General features: G+C 39.8%; 3 protein-coding genes and 1 long non-coding RNA gene across 9 annotated transcripts; 2 read left to right on the top strand and 2 right to left on the bottom strand.

Annotated features, from left to right (window-relative positions):
- The first annotated feature begins 3,512 nt into the window (after positions 1 to 3,512).
- Positions 3,513 to 5,340, top strand: LOC130986267 (alpha-1,3-arabinosyltransferase XAT3-like). Of its 2 annotated transcripts, none has more exons than XM_057909618.1 (3): positions 3,513 to 3,797; positions 3,868 to 3,969; positions 4,040 to 5,340. In XM_057909618.1, exons 1-3 carry the CDS (start codon positions 3,671 to 3,673, stop codon positions 5,185 to 5,187), a joined length of 1,377 nt encoding a protein of 458 aa, XP_057765601.1. In that variant the 5' UTR covers positions 3,513 to 3,670; the 3' UTR covers positions 5,188 to 5,340. The 2 variants fall into 2 exon arrangements, with proteins under 2 accessions (XP_057765601.1, XP_057765603.1); XM_057909620.1 differs by having other exon boundaries at positions 3,576 to 3,797; positions 3,868 to 3,962.
- Positions 5,341 to 8,895: 3,555 nt separating this feature from the next.
- LOC130986269 (uncharacterized) lies at positions 8,896 to 12,372 on the top strand. Its single transcript, XM_057909621.1, has 3 exons — positions 8,896 to 9,356; positions 9,583 to 11,807; positions 11,880 to 12,372. Exons 2-3 carry the CDS (start codon positions 9,583 to 9,585, stop codon positions 12,217 to 12,219), a joined length of 2,565 nt encoding a protein of 854 aa, XP_057765604.1. The 5' UTR covers positions 8,896 to 9,356; the 3' UTR covers positions 12,220 to 12,372.
- Positions 12,373 to 13,377: 1,005 nt separating this feature from the next.
- Positions 13,378 to 13,800, bottom strand: LOC130986273 (uncharacterized). Its single transcript, XR_009089226.1, has 3 exons — positions 13,772 to 13,800; positions 13,503 to 13,691; positions 13,378 to 13,419 (listed from the first exon to the last, which is right to left on the bottom strand). It is a non-coding gene; the product is annotated as an uncharacterized LOC130986273 (long non-coding RNA).
- Positions 13,801 to 19,574: 5,774 nt separating this feature from the next.
- Positions 19,575 to 24,537, bottom strand: LOC130986270 (ribonuclease 3-like protein 2). 5 transcript variants are annotated; one of them, XM_057909624.1, is made up of 6 exons: positions 24,298 to 24,537; positions 24,151 to 24,210; positions 23,513 to 23,902; positions 21,300 to 21,452; positions 20,616 to 20,989; positions 19,575 to 19,878 (listed from the first exon to the last, which is right to left on the bottom strand). In XM_057909624.1, exons 3-6 carry the CDS (start codon positions 23,870 to 23,872, stop codon positions 19,704 to 19,706), a joined length of 1,062 nt encoding a protein of 353 aa, XP_057765607.1. In that variant the 5' UTR covers positions 23,873 to 23,902; positions 24,151 to 24,210; positions 24,298 to 24,537; the 3' UTR covers positions 19,575 to 19,703. The 5 variants fall into 5 exon arrangements, with proteins under 5 accessions (XP_057765607.1, XP_057765606.1, XP_057765609.1 ...); XM_057909623.1 differs by having other exon boundaries at positions 23,513 to 23,914; XM_057909626.1 differs by lacking the exon at positions 24,151 to 24,210.
- Between the last annotated feature and the right edge of the window lie 2,275 nt (positions 24,538 to 26,812).

Genomic DNA, 26,812 nt, shown 5'->3' on the forward strand with positions numbered 1-26,812 from the left:
CGCGCCGCTGCTGCTCGTCCGGTGGTCAGCGCCGACTGCTGCTGCTTCGCCTGGAGTCGGTCGGCTTCGCCCCCCTCCAGTTCGGTATCGCCGTGGCTTCGTTCTATTCCAGTTTGGTAACTCCGCAACCGCTGTTCTTGGGTCTTGATGAGGCCGTGTGAGTTCAGCCCTGTCCCGACCATCGTCGTCGTCCCCGTCGGGCTGTCAGCCCTTCTTTCCGATGCCGGCAAGACGACGAGAGTTCGCCGCTTTCCTTCTTCGTTTAATGGAACAGGTTCGACCCAAAGACTCCCCATTTTTCCCCCAAATGCTAAGTTCAGTAATACTCTACTGTGAAGAAGAACTTCTAGTTTTTGGCAGTTCATAACTCAACTTTCTTGGCTCCTATATTACTAAATGCGAGATATCAATACTAGGCATGTGATTGCATCTGTTTGATAAGAGTTCTTAATGCATTTGTCTCATGAAGAACATGTATATAAACTAACTTCCTGTGATTGCTAAGTCTCTTTATGCATACTCTCATCTGTATACTCTGTATCTTTATTCAAACATGTGATTGATGGTATGATGCATGCACTGGATTTGAATAAGCTGAGCTTAGTATAATACCTTGATGTCTAACTGTTGGTTGGCTGTTGTTGCTGAGTTATATGAACTGGAATTACTGAACTGAAAGATCAAACTTGTTTCTTTCAATAAATGCAGGTTGCAAATGGAAGAAAGATGGGAACATTAAGGCAAGCTTACCTTGAGAACTTGGCAGGAACAAGCTGGGATTGTTCTTTGGTACTCTGTGAATGAGCTGAGTGAGTATTGCATTATTGCGTGTGGTGGGGAAGGAAGTAAGTGGAAAGTTTGGTGGAGAAAAAGGGTGGTGGAGTTGGTAGAGTGCAAAGGTTGGTGGCTGATAGTTAGTGGAGTGTGCGTGTATAGTGTAGGAAACATTAGGGAGTGAGAAATAAAAATAATGATGATGATGATTGTAAAGTATTGAAGTTACTAATAAAAAAAATCATCTAGCTTGATTAATATTAATTAATCAAGTATTTGTAAAACTAATATTGGTTTCTACTAAATAACGACGCTTCGTTATAGCTCTCTACGAATTAAATATCTAATTTAACTCGTTCTTATGATTCGGAATTAGATCACGACTTTCAAGTAAATAATAGAAATAATATTTCTATCGCATATAAATTAATAACTTGACTTTGCTAAGTCAGTTATTAAACTGGATAATAAATTATTGAATGGCTCAATAATTCTCGTCACGTTTTTCTCATACGTTATAAAAGTATAAAGCTAAATAATAAATTCGTCTCTGATAAAAAAAATCAGGACCATAAACTGGATTCATATATAACTGGCAGCTGGGTTTCATTTACTGAAAGATGCGATATTAATTATCGCGATACCATATTAAATAAAAATAAAAAAGCGGGTCATTACAAAATCACTGCCGAGCTGTCCAAGACGATTTAGAAGCTCCCAAGAATGATTACGTTTGGCTAAATCAGGATTCCCATAGAAGCCCGTAAACCTCCATTTATCTCCATTAACAGTAACGAAGCAATCAACATGCCCCATCGAAAAACTCTTAATATCCACCACCAATGGATCTTTCCAAAAAAGCATCAAACCTCCACTCTTCCCCACTGGATTCACCACAAAATGTCCATTAAAATCAAGGATAAACTTCCATTTATTACAACGGTCCGCCCGCACTTTGGTTTCTGAGATGAACAATAGGGAGGGCTTAACACCGGCCACCAGCCGACGCAAATCATGGAATGCTCGTTGCGAGCCCAAGCCTCGAGCATTCCAAACCACAACATTCATTGGGCTCGGCAGTGCTGCTCCGCAGCCACCGCCGTTGTTGCCAAGTTATCATCGTCGTTTTGACGCGGACATTTTTGAACAGGGGATCCCTCATCCACGTCAAGCCCGGGACTCCCCCCTCGCTTCCTGACCAAATCAGCAGAGACTCCCTCCTGCTGCCGTTCATCCTCTTCCTTTTCCTTTGCCTTCTCCATCCTCCGATGACCATCCTTCCCCCAATCGAGCAACCCGCCTTCCCCTTCACAACCTCGCCCTCCCCTGCCACCACTGCCTCATCTCCCTTCCCCACCCTCGGTAAGCCCTCTGGCTCTTCTCTTCCACTTCGGGTTCTTTTTAGCGCCCCCAGCTTTAGAAATAGTAGAAGCAATTTCCTTGACCGCGCCATTCGAAAACCTTTCCCCTGGACTCTGCTGTTCATTCAGAATCGGGGACATAAAACCCTTATGGACCTCATGTTCCACAATCTCCCTTTCTTCCTTATCACCTTCAACCTCTTTGATAGTAACAGCTGTATCAGATACAAAAGAACTAGGCCCCTCACAAATATGTAGGCTATTCACCTGTTTAGGAGAGACTGTAATTTGATTGTTGACCTTATTAATATCACTGGTAGTGGCTTTATTGAAGTTAATATTTCCACCAAACGGCCTGCGTCTCGTCTCATTCGCCTTAGGAGCCATGAGCCAGATGCCAAATTTAAGAGCGGCCGTCCCCACTCGTGGTTCTTGACAGAACCGCAATAAATGCCCAATCCGCCCGCAATTAAAACAGAAATTGGGGAGTCTCTCGTATAAGAGCAAAATCATAATGCCCTCCATCACTCCATCAGGGAGGATACGCATACATCTTTTTAAGGGCTTAGAAAGAGGCCAAGAAACTCGGACCCTAGCAAAACGGCCAAGACATTGTCCCCCAGCATTCAGGTCTATCTCCTCCACCCGACCTATACCTTCCCCGATTTTTCGAATGACATCAGGATGCATACAAGCCACAGGAAGGTTATGACACTGGATCCAACCCGAAAATTCCTCGAAAGAAGCCTCTGATGGTTTCTGAAAACCTTCGATCTCTGCAAAAAGAAGAAGGTCTTGGAAGAAATGCCACGGCCCACCCTGGAGTGCGTGGTTCTTGTCGTCTAGAGAGGAGAAATTGACCACGAAAAGATTGGGGCCCACCACTTCAGCCTCCATACGAGATTTTGGGGATAAGATATTAGAAAGGTGCGAAAGTAACAGATCTCTGTTGATGTACTTCGCAGCAAAAATTTTCCCCACTAAACGGAGCTTCGATGTAAAACGGAGTTCATCGGTCAATTTAGGAGATAAACTAACCGTTGCTTCCTCCTCATCCTCTGACAAATTCAACTGATTCACTAATTTTTGGATATCTTCTGGGTCCATTGAAAGCGCTGGAAAGAACCCAAATAGAATCTGCAGGCCTTACAAGAAGGCAAAGAAGTCGTCGTCGAACGAAACGCTGTACTCTCAAACCCAAGAGAAAAACCAGAAGGGTTTCAGTCGGGAGGGGAGCAAAATCGATGCATTACAAATTTGACTTTAGTTAACTTTTCAGGTGCATTAAAGGAGGTCCTCTGGCAATTTGATAAGCTAAATAAGATTCCACATTTCCCTAATAAATTAATAACATATCGGATCTCAATGATGAGAATTCAAGGTCCCACAAATAGTAAATTCCAAATTAGCCCATGAAAAATGCTTTGCCTCAGTTGAAAGACTTGTACATGGTATGATAGAAAGACAAAATAATGCTCACTACAGTTTTAGTATTCAACAATCATCTCATCTCTTGCACATAACACGCAACAGCTATGAAGAAGGAGAGAGATGAGAAGAAGCTCGTTTTTAGTGTCACTCCATTTATTTTACTACTAAGCTTGCCGTTGCTCTGCGTCGGTGTCGATTTCCTCTGGGGGAACAGAATTACCTTGGATCAATGTAATTTTTTACCCTTTCTAATGTTTTCTGCTACTCCTTTTTGCTCATCAATATTGTGTTCAAATGGTAGGGATGCAGAATTTTTCCGTCTCAGAAACTGGCGTAAGGGCCGCGAAGAAGAAGGTGCAAGACAAGAAATTCAACAATTTCCATCTAGCAAGACTAGTAAGAGGTCTGTTCCAACTTTTAAAAGCTAGCTCTGTTTTTCTTTTACAAACAAGTGCTCTGTTTCACGTAAACAGGGGAGGATCGGAGGAAGCTTGACGATACAGGCTTCGCGTGCCATAGGGCAATACACTCCACCCATTGCGTATCGACTAAAGCGGTAAGAATAGACACCCGAAACATGACGCTCTACATACCCTCCGATGAGAGCTGGCGCAACGAGACGGTGGTCCGACCCTACCCGTGGAATGGATATGACGTGAATGAAATCTCGGCCGTCCGCATCATTCAGTACAGCAACACCTCGGCTCCACCACCGTGTGAGTTCCACCACGACGTCCCCGCCGTGGTGTTCTCCTCGGGGTACACCGGAAACACGTACCACGAAATGAGCGAGATCATCATCCCCCTCTTCATCACCACCAAGCAGTTCCAGTCGCGCGTGGTGTTGGTGATGGAGGACTACAAGCCCTCCTTCATCGCCAAATACGGCACCATCCTATCCCACCTGTCGGCTCACGAGGTGATGAATCCGGCCGCCAACGCCACCGTCCACTGCTTCCCTGCTTCGATAGTGGGGCTCAAATATCACGGCATTCTGGCTCTGAATTCGAGCGACATCCCTGGAGGCTACGGAATGCCCGAATTCAGGCATTTCCTCCGCGACACCTTCGGTCTGAGGTTTGAGCACGTTTCGCAGATACCTAGGCCGAGGCTGCTCCTGTTGTCGCGTACGAATTCAAGGAAGTTTCTGAACGAAGACGAAATGATAGGCATGATCGAGGACGTAGGGTTTGAGGTGATGATGGTGAGAGGATCGAAAGTGGCGTCGAATCTGAGGAAATTATCGCAGCTGATAAACTCGTGCAGCGTGATCCTGGGTGCCCACGGGGCCGGCCTCACGAATGATGTATTCTTGCCGAGGGGCGGCGTCATCATCCAAGTAGAACCGCTCGGCACGGAGTGGATTTCAAAAGTTATCTTCGGCGACACTGCGCGAGCAATGGGGCTGCACCACTTGCGCTACAAGATTGAAGAGCATGAGAGTTCGCTGCTCAAACTATACGGCCGCAATAGTTCAGTCATAACTGATCCAGAATCAGTGTACCGAGAGGCTGGTTACACAGCTGCAAGAGCTGTGTTTTTTGATCAGCAGAATCTGAAGCTCAATCTTGCTCGATTTAGGGAGACCGTTGTCGAAGCGCTTAGTATTGTTTCGGATTGATCATATAACTAGTATATTTATTTTTTTGTTAAGAGTGTGCAAACCACTTTATATGAATTTGATCACACATACCCTAAGAAAGAAAACACATGTACAATATCTCAAGTCTGTATATACAATGATGGTTTTACTTGTTTATAATTGTTTTACTCATTCTTTCTTTTTCTTTTTTCACTCTTAACTATAGATTATCTCTCTCTCCAGTCTTGGTTATGATTCTCACGAACTTAAGTATGCAGTTAAGTTGATCTTTCTCAAATCACTCATGCAGCTTCATTGCTTTATTTAGCATATGAAGCGGGAATGGCGACAGTGCCACTAGATCATCAAAAAGTTAGGTACAAGCAACTTCAAAAGCATTCAAGCGGCAACGAACCGTCTCTTAAAACAATCACAACTGGATTTGCATACGCATCAAGCAAGGTCTATACATGTGCCATTTTTTTTTTTTTGAGGCAACACCTTACTTAATCTAGCCAAAGGTAATTCTAGCCATGTTGGATAAAATTGTGCAAATAATAACATTTCTCACCAAAATACCCTTGTAGTGTAGAATATATCGTTACACACTTTTTTCGATTTAGATGATTTTACAAAATTGTGTAATAGTCGTGAAAAGTGTCCGTTGTATTTTTTGCTCTATTACACACTTTTGAAAAAAAAGTGTGCAATAATATAAAATACACGATTTTCACAATTTCGTGTAACAATGTACAAATATGTAATAATCGTTCGGAGATGGCGGAAACGACGATAAGACGACAATGAAAAGAGAGAAAGAAAATTGCAAGATGGAAAGAGTAGGGGATGCAGCAGTAGTGGCATAATGGCGGCGACGGGGAGGTGACAGAACCAGAGGCCCATGGGAGCATGAGGGTTGGGTGGGGGAAAGGAGCAGCGCGCGGTTTCATCCCCCCATACAGGGTTCTATGTCTCACTCTCAATTTGTTATAAATTTTAATTACTTTCTTCAATATTAATTTATTATGTTTTAATATAATTTTAAGATAATTAACAAGGGTTCACTCATCCAATTAAGGTTTATAATTATTTTTTCATATTTATTTTAATTAATAAGGGATTATTTGGATTAATTAATTTAAAAATAGGTATAATTTTTTAAAATTACAATTTTTAATGATAAATATTAAATAGATTTTATTATATTATAGTAATATTTTTTATTTAATAAAATAGAGATCTTAAGAATGGGACAGTAAATTGTGGGATAAAGGATCTCATCTGAGTGGGGAGGAGGTTATTTTTCTTAAAAAATCACAAAGAGTAAATAAATAAATTTATAATAAAAAAAAGTTAGTATTATTTTCAATTTTTTATCTTCATGATTAAATTTTTCTTTTTGCTACATGAGATGGGATAGAGTAATATATCAACTCTTTCCTTTCTCCTAGTATCTCGTACGTATGCACATCTTTCTTATGATCAAAATTAATTATCGCTGCAGGCACCAGTTGAATTAGTTATACCCCTTTCCTCCATAAAAAATACTATTTCTTTTTTTATCATTTTGGAATGTCAATAAAAATTAGTCTATTTCAATTTCTGAAAACTTTTTATCATATGGTGTGCCCCTTTCTTCACTCATAATACAATTAATTATAACTATTAACACTACTTTTTAAGTGGGCTCATTCTCCACTCACAATACACTTAACTATTTTTATTAAGGAAAAATATTTTTGGACACCTTCATAAAAAATCGATTTTTGCTTAATATCTAATTTGACCGATTTTTTATTTAGTAATTTGTCTAAAATATCATTTCCAAAAATATATTCAATCGATTTTGTTATTATTTTCGATTTTTATAAATTTTTTTCCTAAGTTCACTAATTTATTTATTTTTTATATAAAAATATATAAAAATAAAAAATAATAACAAAATCAGTTGAATATATTTTTAGAAATAATATTTTAGACAAATCACTAAATAACAAAATATCAATCAAAATAAATACTAATCAAAAATCATTTTTTTTATGGAAGTGTCTAAGACACCTGGTGTCCCAAAATCGCTCCTCATTAATTAAAACTTGTGTTGTCCCCTTCTAGAATTAATTTTTTGTGAGCGCAGGGAATAGATGACATAAAAGCATAACAGCCAATTAAATCATTTCACTTTTCTCCAGTATGTAGTCCAGAAAATATATTGTCTGATTTTTTAGAGTTTGTTTTCTTGAGTTACTTAAGATTATGTCACTTACTTAGTTGGAACAGCTGCTTCTTTAAGCGCTTGGAAGTTGATATTCAACTATATTAAAGCAGTAGCTAAGCTGTCACACTAGTCGTTACAAAATTTACGGAAAATTTTCAAGGTTATTCACGTTAGCTGTTTTTTGTTCTAATCGTTAGCTTTTTGTTTAGAGGGATGTAATCGGAAGACTAATTTAATCAAAGCAATCAGCCCCACCATACCCATTTAATACACGCAATTGCGATTGTTTAACAACATTGCATCTTCCCACACTTTTTTTTCTTTTTTTAATAAAATTTGTAATTCTCATTTTTTTATCCTACATGGTCCATTCGTGAATCGTGTAGATCGATTTTTTTTTATATACCAAATTCTAAAAGAAAAATGCACATTATACAATAATCATATTTTATTTTTTCAAACGTTCAATTATTCTTTTGTAGACTAGATCAAGCGAAAACTTTCAAGTTGGCATTAGTTCTAATGTCAGCTCAATCCTAACTCTAGAAGTGTTAACTTTCATGTTTAATCGTCATTGTTTGTATTTAAAAGGGTTAATAGTATTTTATGTTCCCAACTTTCAAAGTTTTCTACGAAATGTCCCAAATTTTAATTGTGTTAATAGGGGAATCTACCCACTTCAATAATATGTCTTGCAAAACTACCCACTTTCAAAGTCAAAGACCGAAAAGCAAGTTTGATGGTGATGGGTTGCTTGGTTTTTTGTGTAAAAGTTGATGATGATGGAAATTGTGTAAGAGTTGTGTAAGAAAACAGTTAAAATTGGTACAAAATGTGAGAAAACGTCACTTTCATGCATTATAAGATTAAATAGATTTGCAAATTTTGAATAAATTAGGGGACGTTTGTGTGTTACAAACATTAATACGAAGGCCAAAAAAATCACGAACATGTCAATTCTTAAGATTTTTTTTTTTGAAACCATTAAACTATGTATCCGCCAGTAATTCGTAGCCGGCCGAAGTAGCCGCTGAAGTTTGTGACCGGCGGCTACTATTCAACGGCTACTAATTACTGGCGGATACTTGTGTTATTCGCTTCAAAAAAAATACTTTGTTCATAATTAGCATGATTGTGAATTTTTATCCTTCGTGATTTTTTATTGTTACATATGCACCGTTATTTTTAGATTTTTATTTAATTTTACAAGGGGAAATATGAGAGATAGTGAAATATGTACAGTACAAGAAGTACACATGGATGGGAAATATGAGAGATAGTGAATCTGCCAAAATTTGGATTATAGTGGGGGTAATAACACTCACTTTATGCATGATTTGACTACACAAAAAATAATAGACTTGCACATAAAATAATAAGAAATTATATACCAATTATTTGGAAATTCATATATTCGGTAATGAAATAATATTATATAGCCAAAAAGTAAAGTATCCGCCATTAAATTATTTGATTTATCAGTAGCCGCTAACAAAAAATATATGGCGGCTACTGAACTTTTTGTACGATTTTCTGGCGGATACTTGGTCTGTTAGGCAGAAAATAATATTTTATGTCAAATTATGTATAATTTTTAATTTTTCAGCTTGTTATGAATGTTTAAATATAACATACGCATTCCCCTTTTGTATTTGTTGCGATTTTTTACTTTTAATTTTTTAGTAAAAAATTAAAAGTACATACTGAGAAGGTGACTCTGCAAAAAATTTGGTTGTAGTGGGGCATTAATGCTAATTTTATGCATGCGTGAGGTGACATGCAATAATAGATTGAAGCCGTATTGAATGAACACTGCACTTCACGTGAACTTTTTGTAAGGAATCAAGTTTAGTCCTTATAAGGCTGCATTTGTGAATGACCAAAACACAAATTGAAATACTCACCTTGAATTTCATAAATTCAGGCATACCCTAAAGATTTGAGTGGTTTTGTGCGAGAGGAGGCAATTTGTGTTGAATTTCAGCCCGAAAAGGTGATTCTCCTGTATTGTTTGTATAAATTATAGTTTGCATGTTTAATCGTACGTTGTTTTTAACGTTGAGAGCATTAGAAAACGATAATAGCCGCCGACCCTACAAGGTCAGCGGCTACTGGTGTCGGATAATGATTTACTGGCGGATACTTCATTTTTCGAGCTTATTGTGATGTTTTGAACTTTTTAAACGTATTTTAATACTGTATTTTATGTGGTTTTATAGATGGAATTCGTGAGATACATATATGTGAGATACAACGGAGTCGTCGATGGTATACACTATGTTGGCGGGGCTACGGAGGTCCTTCCCCTCTTAAATGAAACAGTTGCGAGCCTGATATACAGCATCAACAATGTGCTGACAATGCATTCGTTGAGCCCGAACTATCAATTGTATTATTTGGCGACCAATCGATTTGGAAGGGAGACGAAATGCGTAATAAGTGACGACGATGATGTGCAAGGCTTGTTGGAAACTGCCGAATATCCCATGGTGTACGTTGAGCACAACAACGACCCGGTCGAAGAAGCGTACATCCCTACTTTTGATTTTGGCCAGGCTTCGGGATACGGAGATGATGAAGCACAATCTAGTCAGTATGAGACGTCGTATCATGCTCGCGAGAGCGCGCCTCCAACACAGTACTTTTCATGGGATGGGCAACTGTTGGACGAATCCGCATGGAATCTGAATGAAATGTGCGGGAGATTCAACCAGGTGCGGACGGATGACGATTCTGATGAAGAAGCCGTACAACCTGAAGACGAAGCCGAAGAACCTGATGACGATTCTGATGAAGAAGACGAAGAATACGATCCAACGAACGAGTCGGGCACAGATTCTGCCGCCTCTGAGGATTTATTAGACGATGATCTGATAGAGTTCACGGCGACCGAGCGAGCAGGTTGGATCCGACAAAGTAGAACCCGTCACGGAAATCCGACGGACTCGACCGGTGAACTATCTAATTGGATAGTTCCGTTGATTCCAGTGGACGCCACGACTTCGCTCGTTGCTCGCGAGAGTGAGCTGTCCAGAGTTGCTGATTTGGGGAAGAACTCTTTTTACAACAGTAAAGAAGAATTGGTCCTTGCTGTTGGCTTCTGGAATATGAAGCAAGGGGCTGAGGCAAAAGTTGTACGCTCAGATCAGGGACGCCTCTATTACAAGTGCAAGCACTCTGATAAGTGCAAGTTCGATGTGCGTGCATCTTGTCACGGCGGAGGGATGTGGGGAGTGCATAAGTTTAAAGAGCACTCTTGCGAAGGGGAGTTGGGCATTTTGAAACGAATAAAGGCACATTCGAATGTGGTTGCAGCTTATGTGGAAAAAAGAATACGCGATGACGGAGAGGTCATTAAGCCGAAATCTATTATGTCGGAGTTGTTACGTGAATTTGGCGTCAGAATCAAATATGATGTCGCGCTGCGTGCAAGAAATCTCAGCTTAGAGAAGATATACGGTCGAATTGATGATTCGTTCCTTCTTCTGCCCAAATATTTGTATGCCCTAACTCAAGCGAATCCAGGCACCGTGATGGATTTCGAAGTAGACGAAAACAACCGGTTCAAACATCTGTTTCTTGCTCTTGCGGCTTCCATCACACCTTTCTTCTTTTCGCTTCGGCCAGTGATTGTGGTCGACGGCACACACTTGAAGGGGAAGAACAATGGCATTTTGTTCGTCGCCGTGACAAAAGACGCAAACGAGCAAGTTTTTCCGTTGGCATTTGGTGTCGGGCCGATCGAGAATGATGAGTCATGGAAGTGGTTCCTCTCAAATGTGAGACAAACTTTTGGTCAGCCCGACAACTTACTAGTTGTCTTTGATGCGCATGTCTCCATTGCTAATGCTGTGAAGAGCGAGTTACCAAATGCTACTCACGGTCTTTGCTACTACCACTTGCAGAACAAAATTAAGGGCTACGGGCAAGCTGTTGTTGAGCTTTTCCGCCAGGCTGCATACGCCTACACGGACTCAGAATTTTCACGTGCAATGTCGGCTATGGCTCAATTGAAGCCGGCGGCGTACGGGAAGTTGATGCGCGTAGGCCCTGAGAAGTGGGCACGATCACAAAGTCCGGTGACCCGTTATAGTTTTCTTACATCTAATGCTGCCGAGGCTTTGAATGCCCGTTTGTTGTGGGCCAGACGCCTTCCTATATGCTCCATGCTGGAGGCAATCAGGATGGTTCTGGAGCAGTGGTTCAATGACAGACTTGCGTCTGCGGAAGAGAGCGATGACCTTCTTACTCCAGAGGCAAAACAGAAGATAAGTGCGGAGATCTCAAAGAGTCGTCGCTACACTGCGAAGAGGACCTCCGAGAGAAAATACAGGGTTCGTGCTGGTGATCGTCGCTTCATGGTTGACCTTCAAGCGAAGAGCTGTGAATGCAATGAATTCGACCTGGACGGCATGCCGTGTTCTCATGCGATCGCAGCCATTACGTATGCTAAATCTATTTTATTATAAAATTACAGTTATTAGATGCCTACTAAATATTAGCTTTCTTTTCGCAGTGAGGCGAAAGAGCCAGTGGAAGATTACGTGGAAGCTTACTACTTGCGGAGTTCACTGGTTCAAACATACTCCGGAGCAGTAAATCACTTGCCTCCCTTAGAGCACTGGGAAATTCCGTTTGAAGTTGCATCTGATATTGTTTTGCCAAACCTTTCTCGGCGACAAGCTGGTCGACCAAGAGAATCTAGAATTCCTTCAGCTGGTGAGAGGCCGACTCAAAGGACCACAACAGCGGATGCATCAAGTAGTCTGGGAAAACGAGCACCCAAAACCTGTGGTCTATGTGGCTCGCCTGGCCACACACGTAGAGCATGCAAGGGTACGGGCTGGGAGCAGTAGCTTAATTACCTTTTATATTAAATTTTGATGGATATTGTTGTTGGGAGTATTGGATACTGATTGAATATTCAGTAGAGCTAGTTCATTCCAGTAAGTGATGTTCTGAAGTTGGGAGTATTGGATACTGATTGAATAAATTTCGAAGCGGTTTCATTTGCATAATATCGATGAACTAGCAAACACCATGGAATGTTCACTATCCGCCAGTAATTAATGGTTTATCACTAGTAGCCGCCCAACAATAAACATCAGCGGCTACTGGCCGCGGATATGTATTTACTGGCGGATAGAATGATAATTAGCGGGTTTTTGATGTTTTAGAAGCTATTGTGTTGCCTGATTTGAAATATTTGAAGCAGAAAACACACGCCTTTAGTAATGACCAACATGGACATGTCTTAACAATTATGAGTTGAAATTATGAATGAGACTTTGGAGAAGTGAACAATGTTTTATATAAAAGTTTAGTTAATAGCATAAAACACCCAAAGTATGCTTTTTTATGCATTAAACTATCAAATAAGACGTTTAGCCCAAGTAGCCGCCAGAAATTAATTACCCGCCGTGATTAGCCGCTGAAATGTTTTCAAGCGGCTACTGCTTGCGGATAATTATTTACTGGCGGCTAGTTTCATTAATCATCTTATTTCATAATTTTATCTAGGATGCAAGTGGAAAATCATAGAAAAATACTCAAAAAGATACTGCAACCTCTAATCAAAACGTCATTTGCATAATTATCATTTAAATGTACAAATACATAAGCTATTTCGGTGCGGGGATGCAAAACTCGTAGATGCTACTGCCTATCTTGCGCCTATAGTCGGCGGCGTGCCCATTGCCCCACGCAAGGCTCGGCGAGCCTGATATCAGACGCTCCACATACATGCACGCAAAAACACCGGAGCTGCATTGATCTGGCTGCTGAAACTGCTCATTCTCGTCGGCATATTGGATTTTCAACCTTCGCCATTGGAGGTTTTCCAACGGGTTGTCGACAATCGTGGTCCTTGCGAACCACTGGGACACTTCAAGCATCTTACCCAACAGGCACTGCAGCGGATATAGGGCGGCGATCACATCGAAGCGCGGCTGCGGCATGGTCTTGAACAACTGCGAATCGAAGATGTCGCAAACTCCACTCAGCAAATCCACTCGGTATGTAATGTAACGTCCACACACATGTATAGGCAAAATGAGCTGCACGCGCAAATGCAATTGGTGAAGAGGAAATAAAAAATGAACTACTCCAACATATTGATACTGTAGATATATATGTGTACCGTTGTGGCATTCATCCAATCGCCATGAGTCGAAGATACCCCCTGCCCATGCACCATATACATCTTCTTGGCATGCGGTTGCCACGTAGCAAAAACTCCGTCGGAATATATAAACCGCCCTTCTGCCTTCGCGGGAAACATTTCCCGCCACGCTGACTTCAACTGCGTGAATTCATCATCGAAATATTTCTGCAGCAATTAAACATTATATTAAAAGCATATTTGATTATAATTCTGTATCCAATAATAATATTTAATTAAATGCTTACGAATAACTCTGTATCCAATACGATGGTGGTCCTCACATCAACACCGTCTATCAAGTCATCACCCCTCATCAACCTCGATCTCATCGTCATCATGTAGCAATCAACAGCCTGCACGTACTTAAATGTTAGTAACAAGTGACCAGACTTTCATGATAACAACTGATTCATAAATTAACCAACATTGGACGAGAGGTCCCTCCTCGTGTTTTGCATAGTGGTCCAAAAGCTCCACGGGAGAGGGTGTTCGCTCTCTGCCACCGACATCGTCCAGTAGTTGCCACGGTTGCCAGCTTTCATCATACGGTCAAACCCGTCAACATACTGTGAGTCGACGGGTCTCGGCACGGCGCTGTGCACGTATGGTGATCGAAGTGCAGCCGACGGGTTCCGTTCTCGGCGACTTCTGCGTGGAGCCTCCGGTGCACAAATACTGAGGGGAACAGCAGCTACTGCCTCAGAAACTGCCTCAGAAACTCCCTATAATTCACATAAAACAACGCAAGTTAAACAATGTTGACATAATTTAAATTAAATGACTTGTAAATTTAATGCAACGACAACATACCCCTCTAAACTGCTTCCAATACTCGTGCATCTCATCTTGAGTCAGGATCGGAGCCGAAGAACGGGCCGGCTCAAAAGGGTATGCTGAACTCGTGCCCGGCTCAGCCCACGAGTAGCGTGGCCCGCCATAAGAACTGGACGCCTCGAATGTGGGCATGTGGTGGACACCCATGTGCGGAGTCTGCACATGCCCAAAACTAGTCGGGCCACCAAACGGATCATGCTGCCACTGCGGGGTGTGCATGGCATCACCAGTAGTCTGTCCCACCTCTCGTGCAGGAGACTCATGTGCAGGGGATTGGTGATGCGATGGGGCCTCTGAGGATGTAGGCTGCGCCGGATCGGAGTCGGGCTCGGGCTGGGGCTCGCGTCTCCTGTCAGAGTGAGATCGTGGAGCAGGTCTGGGCACGTGAACATCAGTGCTATGCGAGCATCGGCAACGCATAGCATCGAACTTGTCCTCGAAATATCTCTTAATCCTCCTGAACAGGCTGTCCTCCACGGTCCTCGCTACCCGTTCCTCACTCTCGCGCATCATGTGCTGCATGCGCTGCCAATCCTCCTCGCTCCACTGTGAAGGTGCAGGAGCATCCTCGTGCCTAGGCCTCGGGGCTCTGTGACTGTGAGACCTTCGACCAGAATCAACGGGGTGATCGCCCCCAATGCTCTGATCGTGATGGCTGCTGCTCGATGAGGTGTCCACTATTTGTCCCCTCGGGCGCTTGCCAGTATCCTGTCTCATACTGCGACGCCGAGGTTGATGCTCAGGAGCATCCTCGTTGTGGTCCCCACCAGTGTAGCGCTGCCGAGGCTGCCTATGACCAAAGACTGCCGGCTCTGGTACTCGAACCCCTATCCCGGCATTGACGCCTGCCACCGATAGCCAGTAAGATGTCTTGGCCTCGTACTCATCGGGGACCATCTCCCATATCCCGTTCTCCTAGAAACAAAAAAAATGTAGTCAAACATTAATATTCATAAACTAAAATAATATTAACAAATAAACAACTAAATTATTACCGGAGACTCAAAATAACTCTGTAACCCATCCAACTTGGTCTTCACGAACGTCCACCTCCGAAATCTAGGGTAAACCCCCGCATTGCATATGGCTATGGCTGGGCCCAAATAGGGAATTTTCTCAAGACCCCAAATGAATAGGGCCCAAGAAGGACCGTAGAAGTGATACTTTTTACAATCCTTTTTGATTGTGCTGTGCTTCAACCTGTAGTTCAAGCTTCTATACGCGCACGATCCCCAAGGAAATCTGGAAAAGGTCGGCAAATCATCCACCAGCTTCCAAGTCCAGGACTGCACGGGTCGGCGCACGTCCACTCCTAATACAAATGCGTGTAGCACCAACAAGTGGGCCACACGGAGGTACAACCCGCCGTCGGTGTCAACCACTGGATTGACGGTGTCGAAATATATATCCGCCAGCTCCCGCACTGACACCGGTTGAGAGCGGCAAAATTGTCTAAATGTATGAGCCCGACTCAGATCGTGCTCAGCCTCGGGGTCAAAAGGATCATCCCCAAAGGACAATCCTGTCACGAGAGCGAAATCTCTCGGAGTAAACTCAACGTTCCTCCCGTTGATGTAGAAGCAGATCTCATCATCCTCATCGTCTCTCGTGATCTTAAGATGACGAGAGACAATATGGTGCAATGCAGCATTGCACTTCTGGCCCGGCTGCCAATCCAACATCATCCCAAAGCACCCATGCCTGAACGTATTCTCCAGTGCAAAACCGCCAATTTCGTTTAGTCTCGAGACTACTGTCGATAGGTAAGTAATATTGTTGTACGTACTGATCTCAACTGCCACACGATTGATTTGCTCGCGCCTCGAATAAGGGACCTATTCAATACAAAAAATAACTCAATTTACAAAGCATAATGAATTAACAAACATCAACTAATAATAATGCATAATTAACTATTAAATTACTAGAAACATAAATAAAAAAATATAGAACCACAATAAACAAGTATCCGCCAGTAATTAATTTTTTTAAGAAGTAGCCGCCTGGTGTTTTCAAACCCGGCGGCTACTTCTTAAAAAGATTAATTACTGGCGGATATTAGGTAATTATGGTTCTATATGTTTTTATTAGTATGTTATAAATTTTTTAAATTCTGAATAACCAAAAAAACGTTATTATTTTATGCGTAATACAGTAAAATTAACCTAATGATCTAAATAGACGATTAAATATATCTAAATATGCTTCAACTAAATAAAAATTCTAACAACACTGAAACTATACTCAAACTTGTAACAGCACTCAACTACACTATATCTAACATATACGAAACATATAAATAAATCTAACAAATACTATATCTAAATCAAAATTCAATACTATACAAAACATATGAAAATTCGAAACATATAAATTGTAACATACAAACATATAAATTCTAACATAATGATTCTAACATAAAAATTCACCCATATACAAAACATATAAAAATTCGAAACATACAAAACATATACTTACTTAAAAATATACAAAATTCGAAACATATACAAAACATATAGATTCTTAACATATAAATATATCTAACATATACAAAACAAATAACAAGTATACTTACTTGGTTTGAAGAAGAAGCCATGGCGTGAATTGTGTAAAATATTGTGTAAATGGGCTGATTTTTTCCTTCTCTCAAGTGGAGTGCGGCTGATTTGAAGAAGAGGAACCAAAACAATGGATTTTTTCCTCCAGCGGCTGATTTTTTCCTTCTCTCAAGTGCGCGGCTGCTTCTCTACTTCTTAACCCTAATTTAACATAAAATATTGTGTAAATGGGCCCTACCCAATTTATCTCTCTTATCAAAGCTTCAATTTTTTCAAACAAATCCCACAAAAGCCGTGCCCGCTCAATTCTAGCCGCCCGTGACTTAATTTGCTGCAAAGCCTATAGATTCCCACCCTATAAAGCTTCACCCTTGCCGGTTGAATTGTCCAATCACAATTAAATTAGCTTTAGCTCTTCAAAATTGAAAAAAATACAACAACCATTAATTGGAACGATAATAAATAAAATTTATATATATTGTGATATAAAAAGCAGTAATAAATGACATGGTACTATTATCCGCCAGTAAAAAGTATCCGCTAGAAGTAGCCGCTTAGGGTTTCTTTCACGCGGCTAATTCTAGAGGATACGAATTACTGGCGGATAATTATATGGTAGGCTCTCTAGTATTTTACTGTTTCATAATATATGATTATATATTATTTTTATCCAACATTTTCTATTATTTTATGCGTTAGGCTATATTAATTCCTGTTAAATAAAATAAAATAAAAAATTCGAGACTTATTACACCACTATAATCCAAATTTGTCTAAATAGAAGCCTATTATGTATTTCTACTTCATAGAATATATTTTAAAAAAAGAAATACAAAATTAAGGTAAGTTTGTGTATAATAAAACAGTAATACGAGGATGAAAAAAATTGTACTTTAAGTATATTTGGAAACAAAAAAAAATTATGAACCTAATGTATACATTATCCGCCAGTAAAACATAGCCGCTAGCATTAGCCGCCGGGTTTTTTAAACCCGGCGGCTAATGCTAGCGGCTATGTTTTACTGGCGGATAATGTATACATTAGGTTCATAATTTTTTTTTGTTTCCAAATATACTTAAAGTACAATTTTTTTCATCCTCGTATTACTGTTTTATTATACACAAACTTACCTTCATTATTTTCAAACTTAGGGCATTATACGTCAATCATCTTACAATAATTGCACATTTATCTGGTTTTGTGCATTTTTAACTACCTATCTTACACATTTTCTTACACAATTGTACTTGTGTAAGAAAAGTGTAAGAACTTTTACAAAAAACCAAGCAACCCATCACCATCAAGTGTACTTTTCGGCTTTGACTTTCAAAGTGGGTAGTTTTGCAAGACATTTTATTGATGTGGGTAGATTTAATTCCAACCCATTTTAATTTTCTCATAAAAAATCTCGAACTTTCAGCGTTTTCCACAAAATATCCCGCTATATAAAATCTAGTGACGATAAAATGACTCATCGCATCGGAGTCTGAGGTGGACGTCTTGTTGTATAAATAATTAAATAAATAAATAAAAACTATTCCACTTCATTAATACACCGATTCCACCTCACTAACATTAAAAATAAAAAATAAAAAAAATCAACTTTATAAATCCAATCTCATCGTTATTTCTTACGCAAAAGTTTAAACAAAACATCAAACTTCTTCCCCAATTTTTTTTCTTCTCTGAAATTTATCGCAGAAATTGAAACCTGTCCTGAAATTTATAGTAGAAACCCAATTCCCCAAAGTGCATCGAAACCCCTTTTGATTGCAGATTTTTTTATAGTCGTCCTTTTTATCTGTAGTGGAGCAATAATAGCGCTTATATGAAATATAATCGTCCTCTTTATTGCTTCAGATGTACATGAAATGCTCTCATATGAAGTCAGTGTGCTGGTAAAAGTGTTCGACAGAATGACTGAAAGGGTGCTGTCTATCCCCTTTTATCTTGATTTATACTTAATGCATGCTTCGTATAGTAATTGGTTTACACCCAAATTTGAAAACCACAATGAAATAGATTGCATTATTACAAGTTGGAAGTCAAGTTGATTTAACATTGTTAAGCCCATTAGACTGGTATGCGCATTATTACAAGTTGGAAATCAATTGGGTTTCTGCGATAAATTTCAGAGAAAAAAAAATTGGGGAAGAAGTTTGATGTTTTGTTTAAACTTTGAGTAAGAAACAAGGATGGGATTGGGTTTATTAAGTTGATTTTTTATTTTATTTTTTTTGTGTTAATGAGGTGGAATTTGTGTATTAATGAAGTGGAATAGTTTTTTATTTATTTATTTAATTATTTATACAACAAGACGTCCACCTCAGACTCCGATGAGATGATTCATATTTCCATCACCAGATTTTATATAGCGGGACATTTTGTGAAAAAAAAAATTAAAAGTTCCGAGTTTTTTAGGAGAAAATCAAAATTCGGAACATTTTGTGGAAAATTCTGAAAGTTGGAGAACATAAAACACTATTAACTCTATTTAAAATAAATTGTACATTCTCTTAACGTAGTCTCCAGAAATTAAAATCATGTGATTAATTACTTGATTCGGAAAAATTGATAGTACAACTCTAATTCCTATTGTGGTGTCCAAGATAGAATGTTGTTAGAAAATGTTTACTTTACAATTTACATGATTGATAAAATAAATAATTTGGTATTTTTATCATCAAGATTAGAATTTTTACCCTTGTGATAGAATTTTTACATGATTGATAAAATGTTAGAATTTTTAACATATATATGTAGAATAATAGGTTATGGACATGATCATAGATAGTTGGCGTCTTTAAGGGCGTAGAGCATTATTGAAGCTGCTGAGCTCTCTGCCTCCCTCACTCTTGGCTTCTCATTCCCCTCCACGAAAAGTATACCTTTAGATATTTCAATTTCAACGGAGCATGTATATCTCTTCTGATGAGCAGAGCCCACTTCTTTTTGGATTCTGCACATGTGACAGCCCAAAAATCTATAAATAATTTTACACAATTTTTTAAGATTGGAAAGAGAAGGACAATAGCACTTGGAGCAAGATGTGTCATCCAACTTCGGATGAAACTTAGAATTACCATACAGTTTCATCATTTCACGTAATTTTAATGCAGCTAAGAAATAACAGATGACAAACTTAAATACAATATGAATAAAAATTAACAGATGACAAACTTGGATATAATATACACATTTTAGACTTTGGGAAACAAAATAATCATCCTCTGCTTTAGTAGTGCTTACCTAGGCTACACTTTCTAGCAGATGCTCAGGCATTTTCTACCTCATAACCTGTGTCTAGTGCACCAACCTTTACATATACCATACGTGTTGTGCTCCCCCATTAATCGTATCAATAGGTGGAAGATACAATTATCTTTCCTCTACCTCCAATGAATGAGCTCACAGAGTCGACTCTAGGAATCATATGTCATAAGCTTGCACATATTTTTAAATATCCATAATTTGATCTTGTCTATCTACCATATTGATTTGAAGCATAACATTAACATGCAATCAACTAATTTATGTGGGGAAACACCACAACTTAATAGCAGAAACTACTTCCTTCCACAGCAAAAACTGGGAAAACAAAAAATGAGCATGGTGAAGGTTGTAAAACGTGTATGCAAACTCTGTAAAATAGCAGTTAGAGTAACACAAAGTTCTTAATATTAGGACAAGACTTACTTGTAATTTGGTTTTGGCCATTTCTTCTTGCCACACAGCTCATGCAGCTTCTGTTTTGCTCCTTCAATTTCACCATCCCGATTGAGATGGTTGAATATGTTATCATTCAATGGGTCACAAGATCCAAAAGACAATTTTCGGAGAGCAGCCTTTGCAACAAGGAGCTTTGCGTTCTCTTTTTGCTCAGAAAAAGCCGAGGCCAAAAACTTCCCATCGATAGTGACAGTAGCAAAAAATTTCTCTTCTTTTCTCCCATAACTTATCTCAACCTGCTTTCCATCCTTTTGGCATGACTCAAAGAGCATCGTAACTGGTTGTGGTTGTTGTTCCAGAATATCTAGCGTTACAATGGGCTCTAGAAGATTCCTAAAGATCTGAAACAATATGGGAGAAAACTTATAACAAATCAAGCTAGGACTTTTGTGTTTGTTGAGATCATGTCGTAAACAGATTGCTTCTTATGCATAAATAACAACAAAGACCTCATATTTTGTTAGGAAATAGCCATATGTCAGAGACTCTTTTTCATATTCCTCTAGCAAGCATGCAATCAAGCTTATGACAAAATAATTCTTGGCTGGAAGTAAATTACTATTACCACATTTAACATAAATCCTACTAAACATATTTAGAAGAGTAGAAAAGGAAAAGGCACAACATAAGGAAAAGCAAATGTAAACTAACCTCCCATGTAGTATGTAAATCAAAATTGCAATCAACATATAAAGCAGCTGCTACTGACTCCACAATATCTGCAAGAACTTTCGGTGCTTTGACCAAACCCCCATGTATCTCTAATTCTTCCTCCTCTTGTACCGCCATTACAAATTCTCTGACCTGAAATATAGGGGCATGAAAGGACCATGATCTTTATAGAGTTGAAAGTGGCAAGTTGGCTTAGCTTCCCAAGAAGCACTTGGGCGTGCATCTTAAGTGGACAATAATGGCGAAATTCACCAAAAGTGCATCATACACTTGATCAACATTTAGCCACCATTGAACCCATAACTTGCCCAAAAGTGCTTATTAGATAACTAAGTCAACTTCACCATTTGTAACTCCAGCAGTCATGTAGCACAGAAGTGCATATTGAGATCTTACAAATCAGGCAACTGCAGAAATTTGACAAAACCACTATATCTCTATTTATTCCCTTGTACTGCCACTACAAATTATCTTACCTAAAACAAAGGCATAAGAGGAACATGATCTTGATAGAGCGTCGCTGAGGTTTAAGGTTTATGTGAGCCGCAGGTTTCGGGCTGAGAAGAATTAGTTCTGAATTTAGTTTTTAATTCTGTCCTTTTATTATTGTTCTTATTTTATAATTGTGGGCTTATGTATTCTGCATGGGCCTGGATAGAAGTAGGTTATAAATAAGTGTTTCTATGCTAGATTAGAGTTAGCTTTCTGCTTGAACTTTGCAGCGTAGGCTGTAGTAGAGTATTTCGCTCTGTGACCCACGTTTGGGGTGTTCTCTTTCAATTAATTCCAGTCCTTTATCTTTCCTACTATCTTAAATCTATTAAATTGGTGCGGTGAACGTGGAATTGTTCATGCCCAATACAAGAGGGGAGACGAAGATGGAGAAGGTGGTAGATGAGTTGAGATGGAGAAGGTGGTAGATGAGTTGAGTCTTAAGGCAGCCGCAATAGAAGGTCCATTAATTTCGATTGAGGCAGCCCTGGGAAAGCACGATTACCAGTTTGTGGCAATCCTATCAAAGTTAGAATCAACTAGGTCATCTGATAGCAGCGGGTCATCTGCCGGAGAAGGGCACGGTTCAGATGCAGCATAGGCTGTGCAGAACCCTCGAATAGAGTTTCCGACATTCGATGGGACGGACCCAATCGCATGGCTGGCTCAGGCTGAACAGTATTTTTTGGTGCACCAAACTCCAGAAAATGACCGGGTGCAATAGGCACTCATCGACAGGACGTTCTATGTTCGGGCTCAATGGGTGTTGAGCCGTGAAAAAGCGATTACACGGGGGCAATTCACCCGAGAGATGTTGGACCATTTCGGAGATAGCTCAGCCATCAATGCCTACGAAGCCACGCATCTCACCAGACAGCCGGGATCATTGGAAGACTATCTGTCCTTATTTGAAGAAAGGGTTGCTCAATTGCCTCTCTTGAGCCAGAACATTATTAGGGATGGTTTTTCAGTGGATTACAGCGTTCCATCAAGGACCGCATTCCTAGTTCTGAGACGACAAATGTTCATGCTGTTATTTGATGTTCTCAGCAAATTGCTCGGTCACACGGGCTGTCCTACCATCTTAACTCTATTAGATCTTAAACAGAGTTGAAAGTGAACGAGTTGGCTTAGCTTCTCATGAAGCACGTCTTCAGTGACGTATAACGGGCAAACTTCGTCGAAAGTGCATTATACACTTGATGGACATATAGCAACCATTGAACCCCTGACACGACCCAAAAGTGCTAATTAGATAACAAAACCAACTTCACAATTTGTCATCTCCAGCAAAGCCATTTCCTTGGGTAGCACAAACTGAATTACGCATCATTTACACCATCTTCCACTGTACAATTCTAGAATCAAACTATGCCACTACAAAAATTCTCTTAAAACTTGGCATTAGTTTCAATGTCTCAGATCAGCAAGGCCTTCGTAAACATTAACTATTGGTCAAAAATAAAAAATGTTGTGTGTGTGTGTTGGCCTATCCATAGAGTGGTTAATGTCTATGTCTAAGGTCCAAGGTCTTATGTTTGAGTTCATGGTCTTACATTGATTTAATGTTGCAATTACCAAAACAAATAAAAAAATCAAATGCAATCATTTTTTTAGAAAATAAATTTCAAAAACTAAAAGGCCAAAGGAAAACGGGAGAAATAAGAGAGTAGTTAACAAAAATGAATTAAAGCGGATACCTTGTCATCAAGGGCTGCGACGTTGCGGCGCACGTACTTATAGAGACGGTGGCGAACAGCGACGCGCGCAAGCTTCTCTGTGCAGATGTTAGCGGCTCGTAGGAGCGTGAGCTTGCCTTGGTCAAGGCCAGGGTAGCTGAGGTAGACGAAATTGGAGATGGCCAAGCCGAGAGCGGCGTCGCCGATGAACTCGAGGCGCTGGTAGGAGGTGGACTCGGCGCAGGAGGAGTGAGTCAAGGCCTCTTCCAGAAGCTTCTTCTGCTTGAAACGATACCCGAGGAGATTCTCCACCGCCCCCACCGACGCCTCCATGTCCGATATTTCTTCAACCTCATCGCACGAGTATCCGATTGCCTCCATCTCGGTGGTGCGTAAGAGCAAGAACAATGCCTTAAGACGAGGCTTCAGTTTCAGAAAATCAAAATTTTGAACATTGGTTTTCAGAAACAAATCATTTACAATAATTAGAAGAAAAAAGAAACATGAATTAACAGATAATCCATTTCTTTTACAGCTATATAAAAGTAAGTAAATTCGAAGATAATCTGTTCCTTCCACCATAAATCCAGAATCTTGTCCTTCCCCATTTTTCTCTGCTTGTTAGACTAACATAAGATGTAGAATAACTGAGAACTGACCTCCGAATCCCCACCCAACTCCGAAACCCGAAACCAGTTCAAAAACCAAAATTCAGTTATCTGAAAAAACGAAGAAAGATAGATTCACCTAAGCAAAAATCATGAAAGAATTGCATAAATTGTTAATAGAAGAAAATAAGAGCTCACTAAAATCGTTGGCCTGCCGGCGACGGACGAAGGAGGGGGTAACGCAGGCGCGACTTCTGGTTGCTCGATCAGTCGAGCTGTCCACGTCGGCGAGCAGCAAGGGACGGAATGGCGGTGACTTAGGAGAGGTGGTACGGCGGTTCTGGAGCGGTGCTGTTTTCAGGTCGCGCGCGTGCGTGCGGCTGTATTTCTGTGCTCAACTCAAAACCCTCTATAGTCTATACTGAACACACAATGTTGAATATAAAATTAATTTAAAATTGATTGCAAATTACTCCCTCCGTCCCAATAATGAAGACACACTTCATTTGGGCACAGAGATTAAGGTGAGGTAGATTAGAGAATTAAAGTGATGTAGTGTGTTTAATTAAACTTATTTAATTCCTATCTAATTATTCAACTCTCTCTCTCTCTCTGCTTCTCCTTCAAAGCTCCTCGGCGGAATCGCCGCCGACCACCGCCGTCTCCACTACCGCCGACCACCGCTTTTCCCATAAATCGAACCTATAAACTTCTCTCTTCTTCCCTTCTCATCTCATCTCAGAAATCGAACCAAGAAAATTCCTTCTTCTTCCCTTCTCATCTCAAAAATCGAACCTAAAAAATCTGGAGATGGTGGTGGAGATATGGAGATAGGACGATTTTTGGGACGATTTCTGAAAATTGGTGCTAGGGGTTTTTAGGCGGCGCCACTGGAAATGACGGTTGCAGCGGTGGAGATCTAGGGTTGGAGAGGAGGGCGGTGGTTGCGGCAGTGGAGATCTGAGGTTGGAGAGATGGGCGGCATTTGCGGCAGGGAAGATCTGAGGTTGGAGAGGAGGGTGGCGGTTGCGGCAGTGGGTGGCGGTTGCGGCAGTGGAGATCTGAGGTTGGAGAGGTGGGCGGCATTTGCGGCAGGGAAGATCTGAGGTTGGAGAGGAGGGTGGCGGTTGCGGCAGTGAAGATCTGAGGTTGGAAATTGCAGCAGTTCCAGAGGAAGAATGATGGTCGTGGCGAGAGGTAAGAGAAGACGGAACTGCGTTGTGGTGGTTTGGCGGATTTGGGTGACAGAGGAAGGGCGATGGCGAAGGGTGTTTACCAGAAGGACGGTGGTCGTGGCGAGAGGTGCTCGACGATTCCAGAAGGCGACGACGAGGGGTGATCGGCTGTGGTAGTGGCTCGCCGGCGGCGACTCCGCCGAGAAGGGGAAGGAGGTGGGCGGCTGGGAATGAAGAGAAATGAGGGAGATTAGGGTTTGTACTAATTTATACCATAATTAAAGTGCAAGTATCTTAAGCCCTAATTATTTCCTTATTTGGAAGTGTGTCTTTATTATTGGGACATCCCAATAAGGAAAGTGTGTCTTCAATAATGGGACGGAGGGAGTATATACTCGATGATAATTTGATAAATAAAAATAGTTCAAGAATAATTGATGTAATATTTAAAATTATTTTTAATTTAAAAATACAGGATATTAAATCAACGGTTCACGAATATCCTAATTAATCATTACTATTAATTAATTTTTAAACTTTTAAAGAAATACCTCTAAGGGTGTGTTTACTTTGATAGAAAAGGTTAGGAAAAGTATATTTTTCATCATTTTCACATGTTTCCTGCATAATTTTCTCCGGTCAGGCTGTAAATTTTATTGGGACAGCCCTTTTTCACTCATTTTCTCACAAATGTTGGATAATATTATCCTATTGGGAGGGTGTGAAAATATTTTCTAACATTTCAATTTGTTTATTCATCTATTTCTAACAAAGTAAACACATGATAAAAAAAAAGAGAAAAATATAATATTATCTCACCTTTTTTTATCCATCCTTTTCAAATGAAAATTTTACTACCAAAGTAAACACACCCTAATTATTTATTAAGTTACATGCTTGTATATAGATATATTAATACAAGAAAGAAAAAATTATTGATTTACGGATGGATAACTTTATTTAAAAAGTAGTAATACCTGCTATTTAATATTAATATATATATATATATAGTATAAAAAAATTATAATGTAAGTTATCTTACTTAAAATAATTCAGTATTATAATATATATATATATATATATATATATATATATATATATATGGCCTTATAATTGGTTGATTCTATTAAAATAGTAATAAAATATAATTTTGACAAAAATATCATATTTAGCCTTAACATAAATTAATAGGATTTTTCATATGTTACTATTTAAAATAAGGGTAATTGCCTGTAAATCCATAACGTTTACACGAAATTTGTTTTTGCTCCAATTTTAAAAAAATATGCCTCTAAATACATAATTTTTCATTTTTGTCTCATTTTTGTCCAATAACCGATTTTTTCTTACGTTGGCGCCAAAATGATACGGTGGCAACCAAAATTGATGTGGTGGCAATCGGAAATTGACACCTAAGCATAGTATTGACATGTGGAATAATAATAATAATAATAATAATAAAAACCCACATCATCATCTTCCTCAATCTCCCCCACTCTCAAACCCCGCCACCCTCTGTCGCTAGCGATGGCGTCGTC

Source organism: Salvia miltiorrhiza, chromosome 5 (genome assembly GCF_028751815.1).
Source record: "Salvia miltiorrhiza cultivar Shanhuang (shh) chromosome 5, IMPLAD_Smil_shh, whole genome shotgun sequence".
Taxonomy (NCBI): domain Eukaryota; kingdom Viridiplantae; phylum Streptophyta; class Magnoliopsida; order Lamiales; family Lamiaceae; genus Salvia; species Salvia miltiorrhiza.

Bases quoted from the DNA above. Each gene is read 5' to 3' on its own strand.
- LOC130986269 (XM_057909621.1), top strand. From the start codon at position 9,583: ATGGAATTCGTGAGATACATATATGTGAGATACAACGGAGTCGTCGAT. The intron at 11,808-11,879 runs GTATGCTAAATC...TTCTTTTCGCAG, and splicing joins CATGCGATCGCAGCCATTAC to TGAGGCGAAAGAGCCAGTGG.
- LOC130986270 (XM_057909622.1), bottom strand. From the start codon at position 24,073: ATGGTGGAAGGAACAGATTATCTTCGAATTTACTTACTTTTATATAGC. The intron at 20,990-21,299 runs GTTAGTTTACAT...ATATTGTTTCAG, and splicing joins ATTTACATACTACATGGGAG to ATCTTTAGGAATCTTCTAGA. The intron at 19,879-20,615 runs GTAAGTCTTGTC...TCACATGTGCAG, and splicing joins TGGCCAAAACCAAATTACAA to AATCCAAAAAGAAGTGGGCT.
- LOC130986267 (XM_057909618.1), top strand. From the start codon at position 3,671: ATGAAGAAGGAGAGAGATGAGAAGAAGCTCGTTTTTAGTGTCACTCCA. The intron at 3,798-3,867 runs GTAATTTTTTAC...TTCAAATGGTAG, and splicing joins CAGAATTACCTTGGATCAAT to GGATGCAGAATTTTTCCGTC. The intron at 3,970-4,039 runs GTCTGTTCCAAC...TCACGTAAACAG, and splicing joins TCTAGCAAGACTAGTAAGAG to GGGAGGATCGGAGGAAGCTT.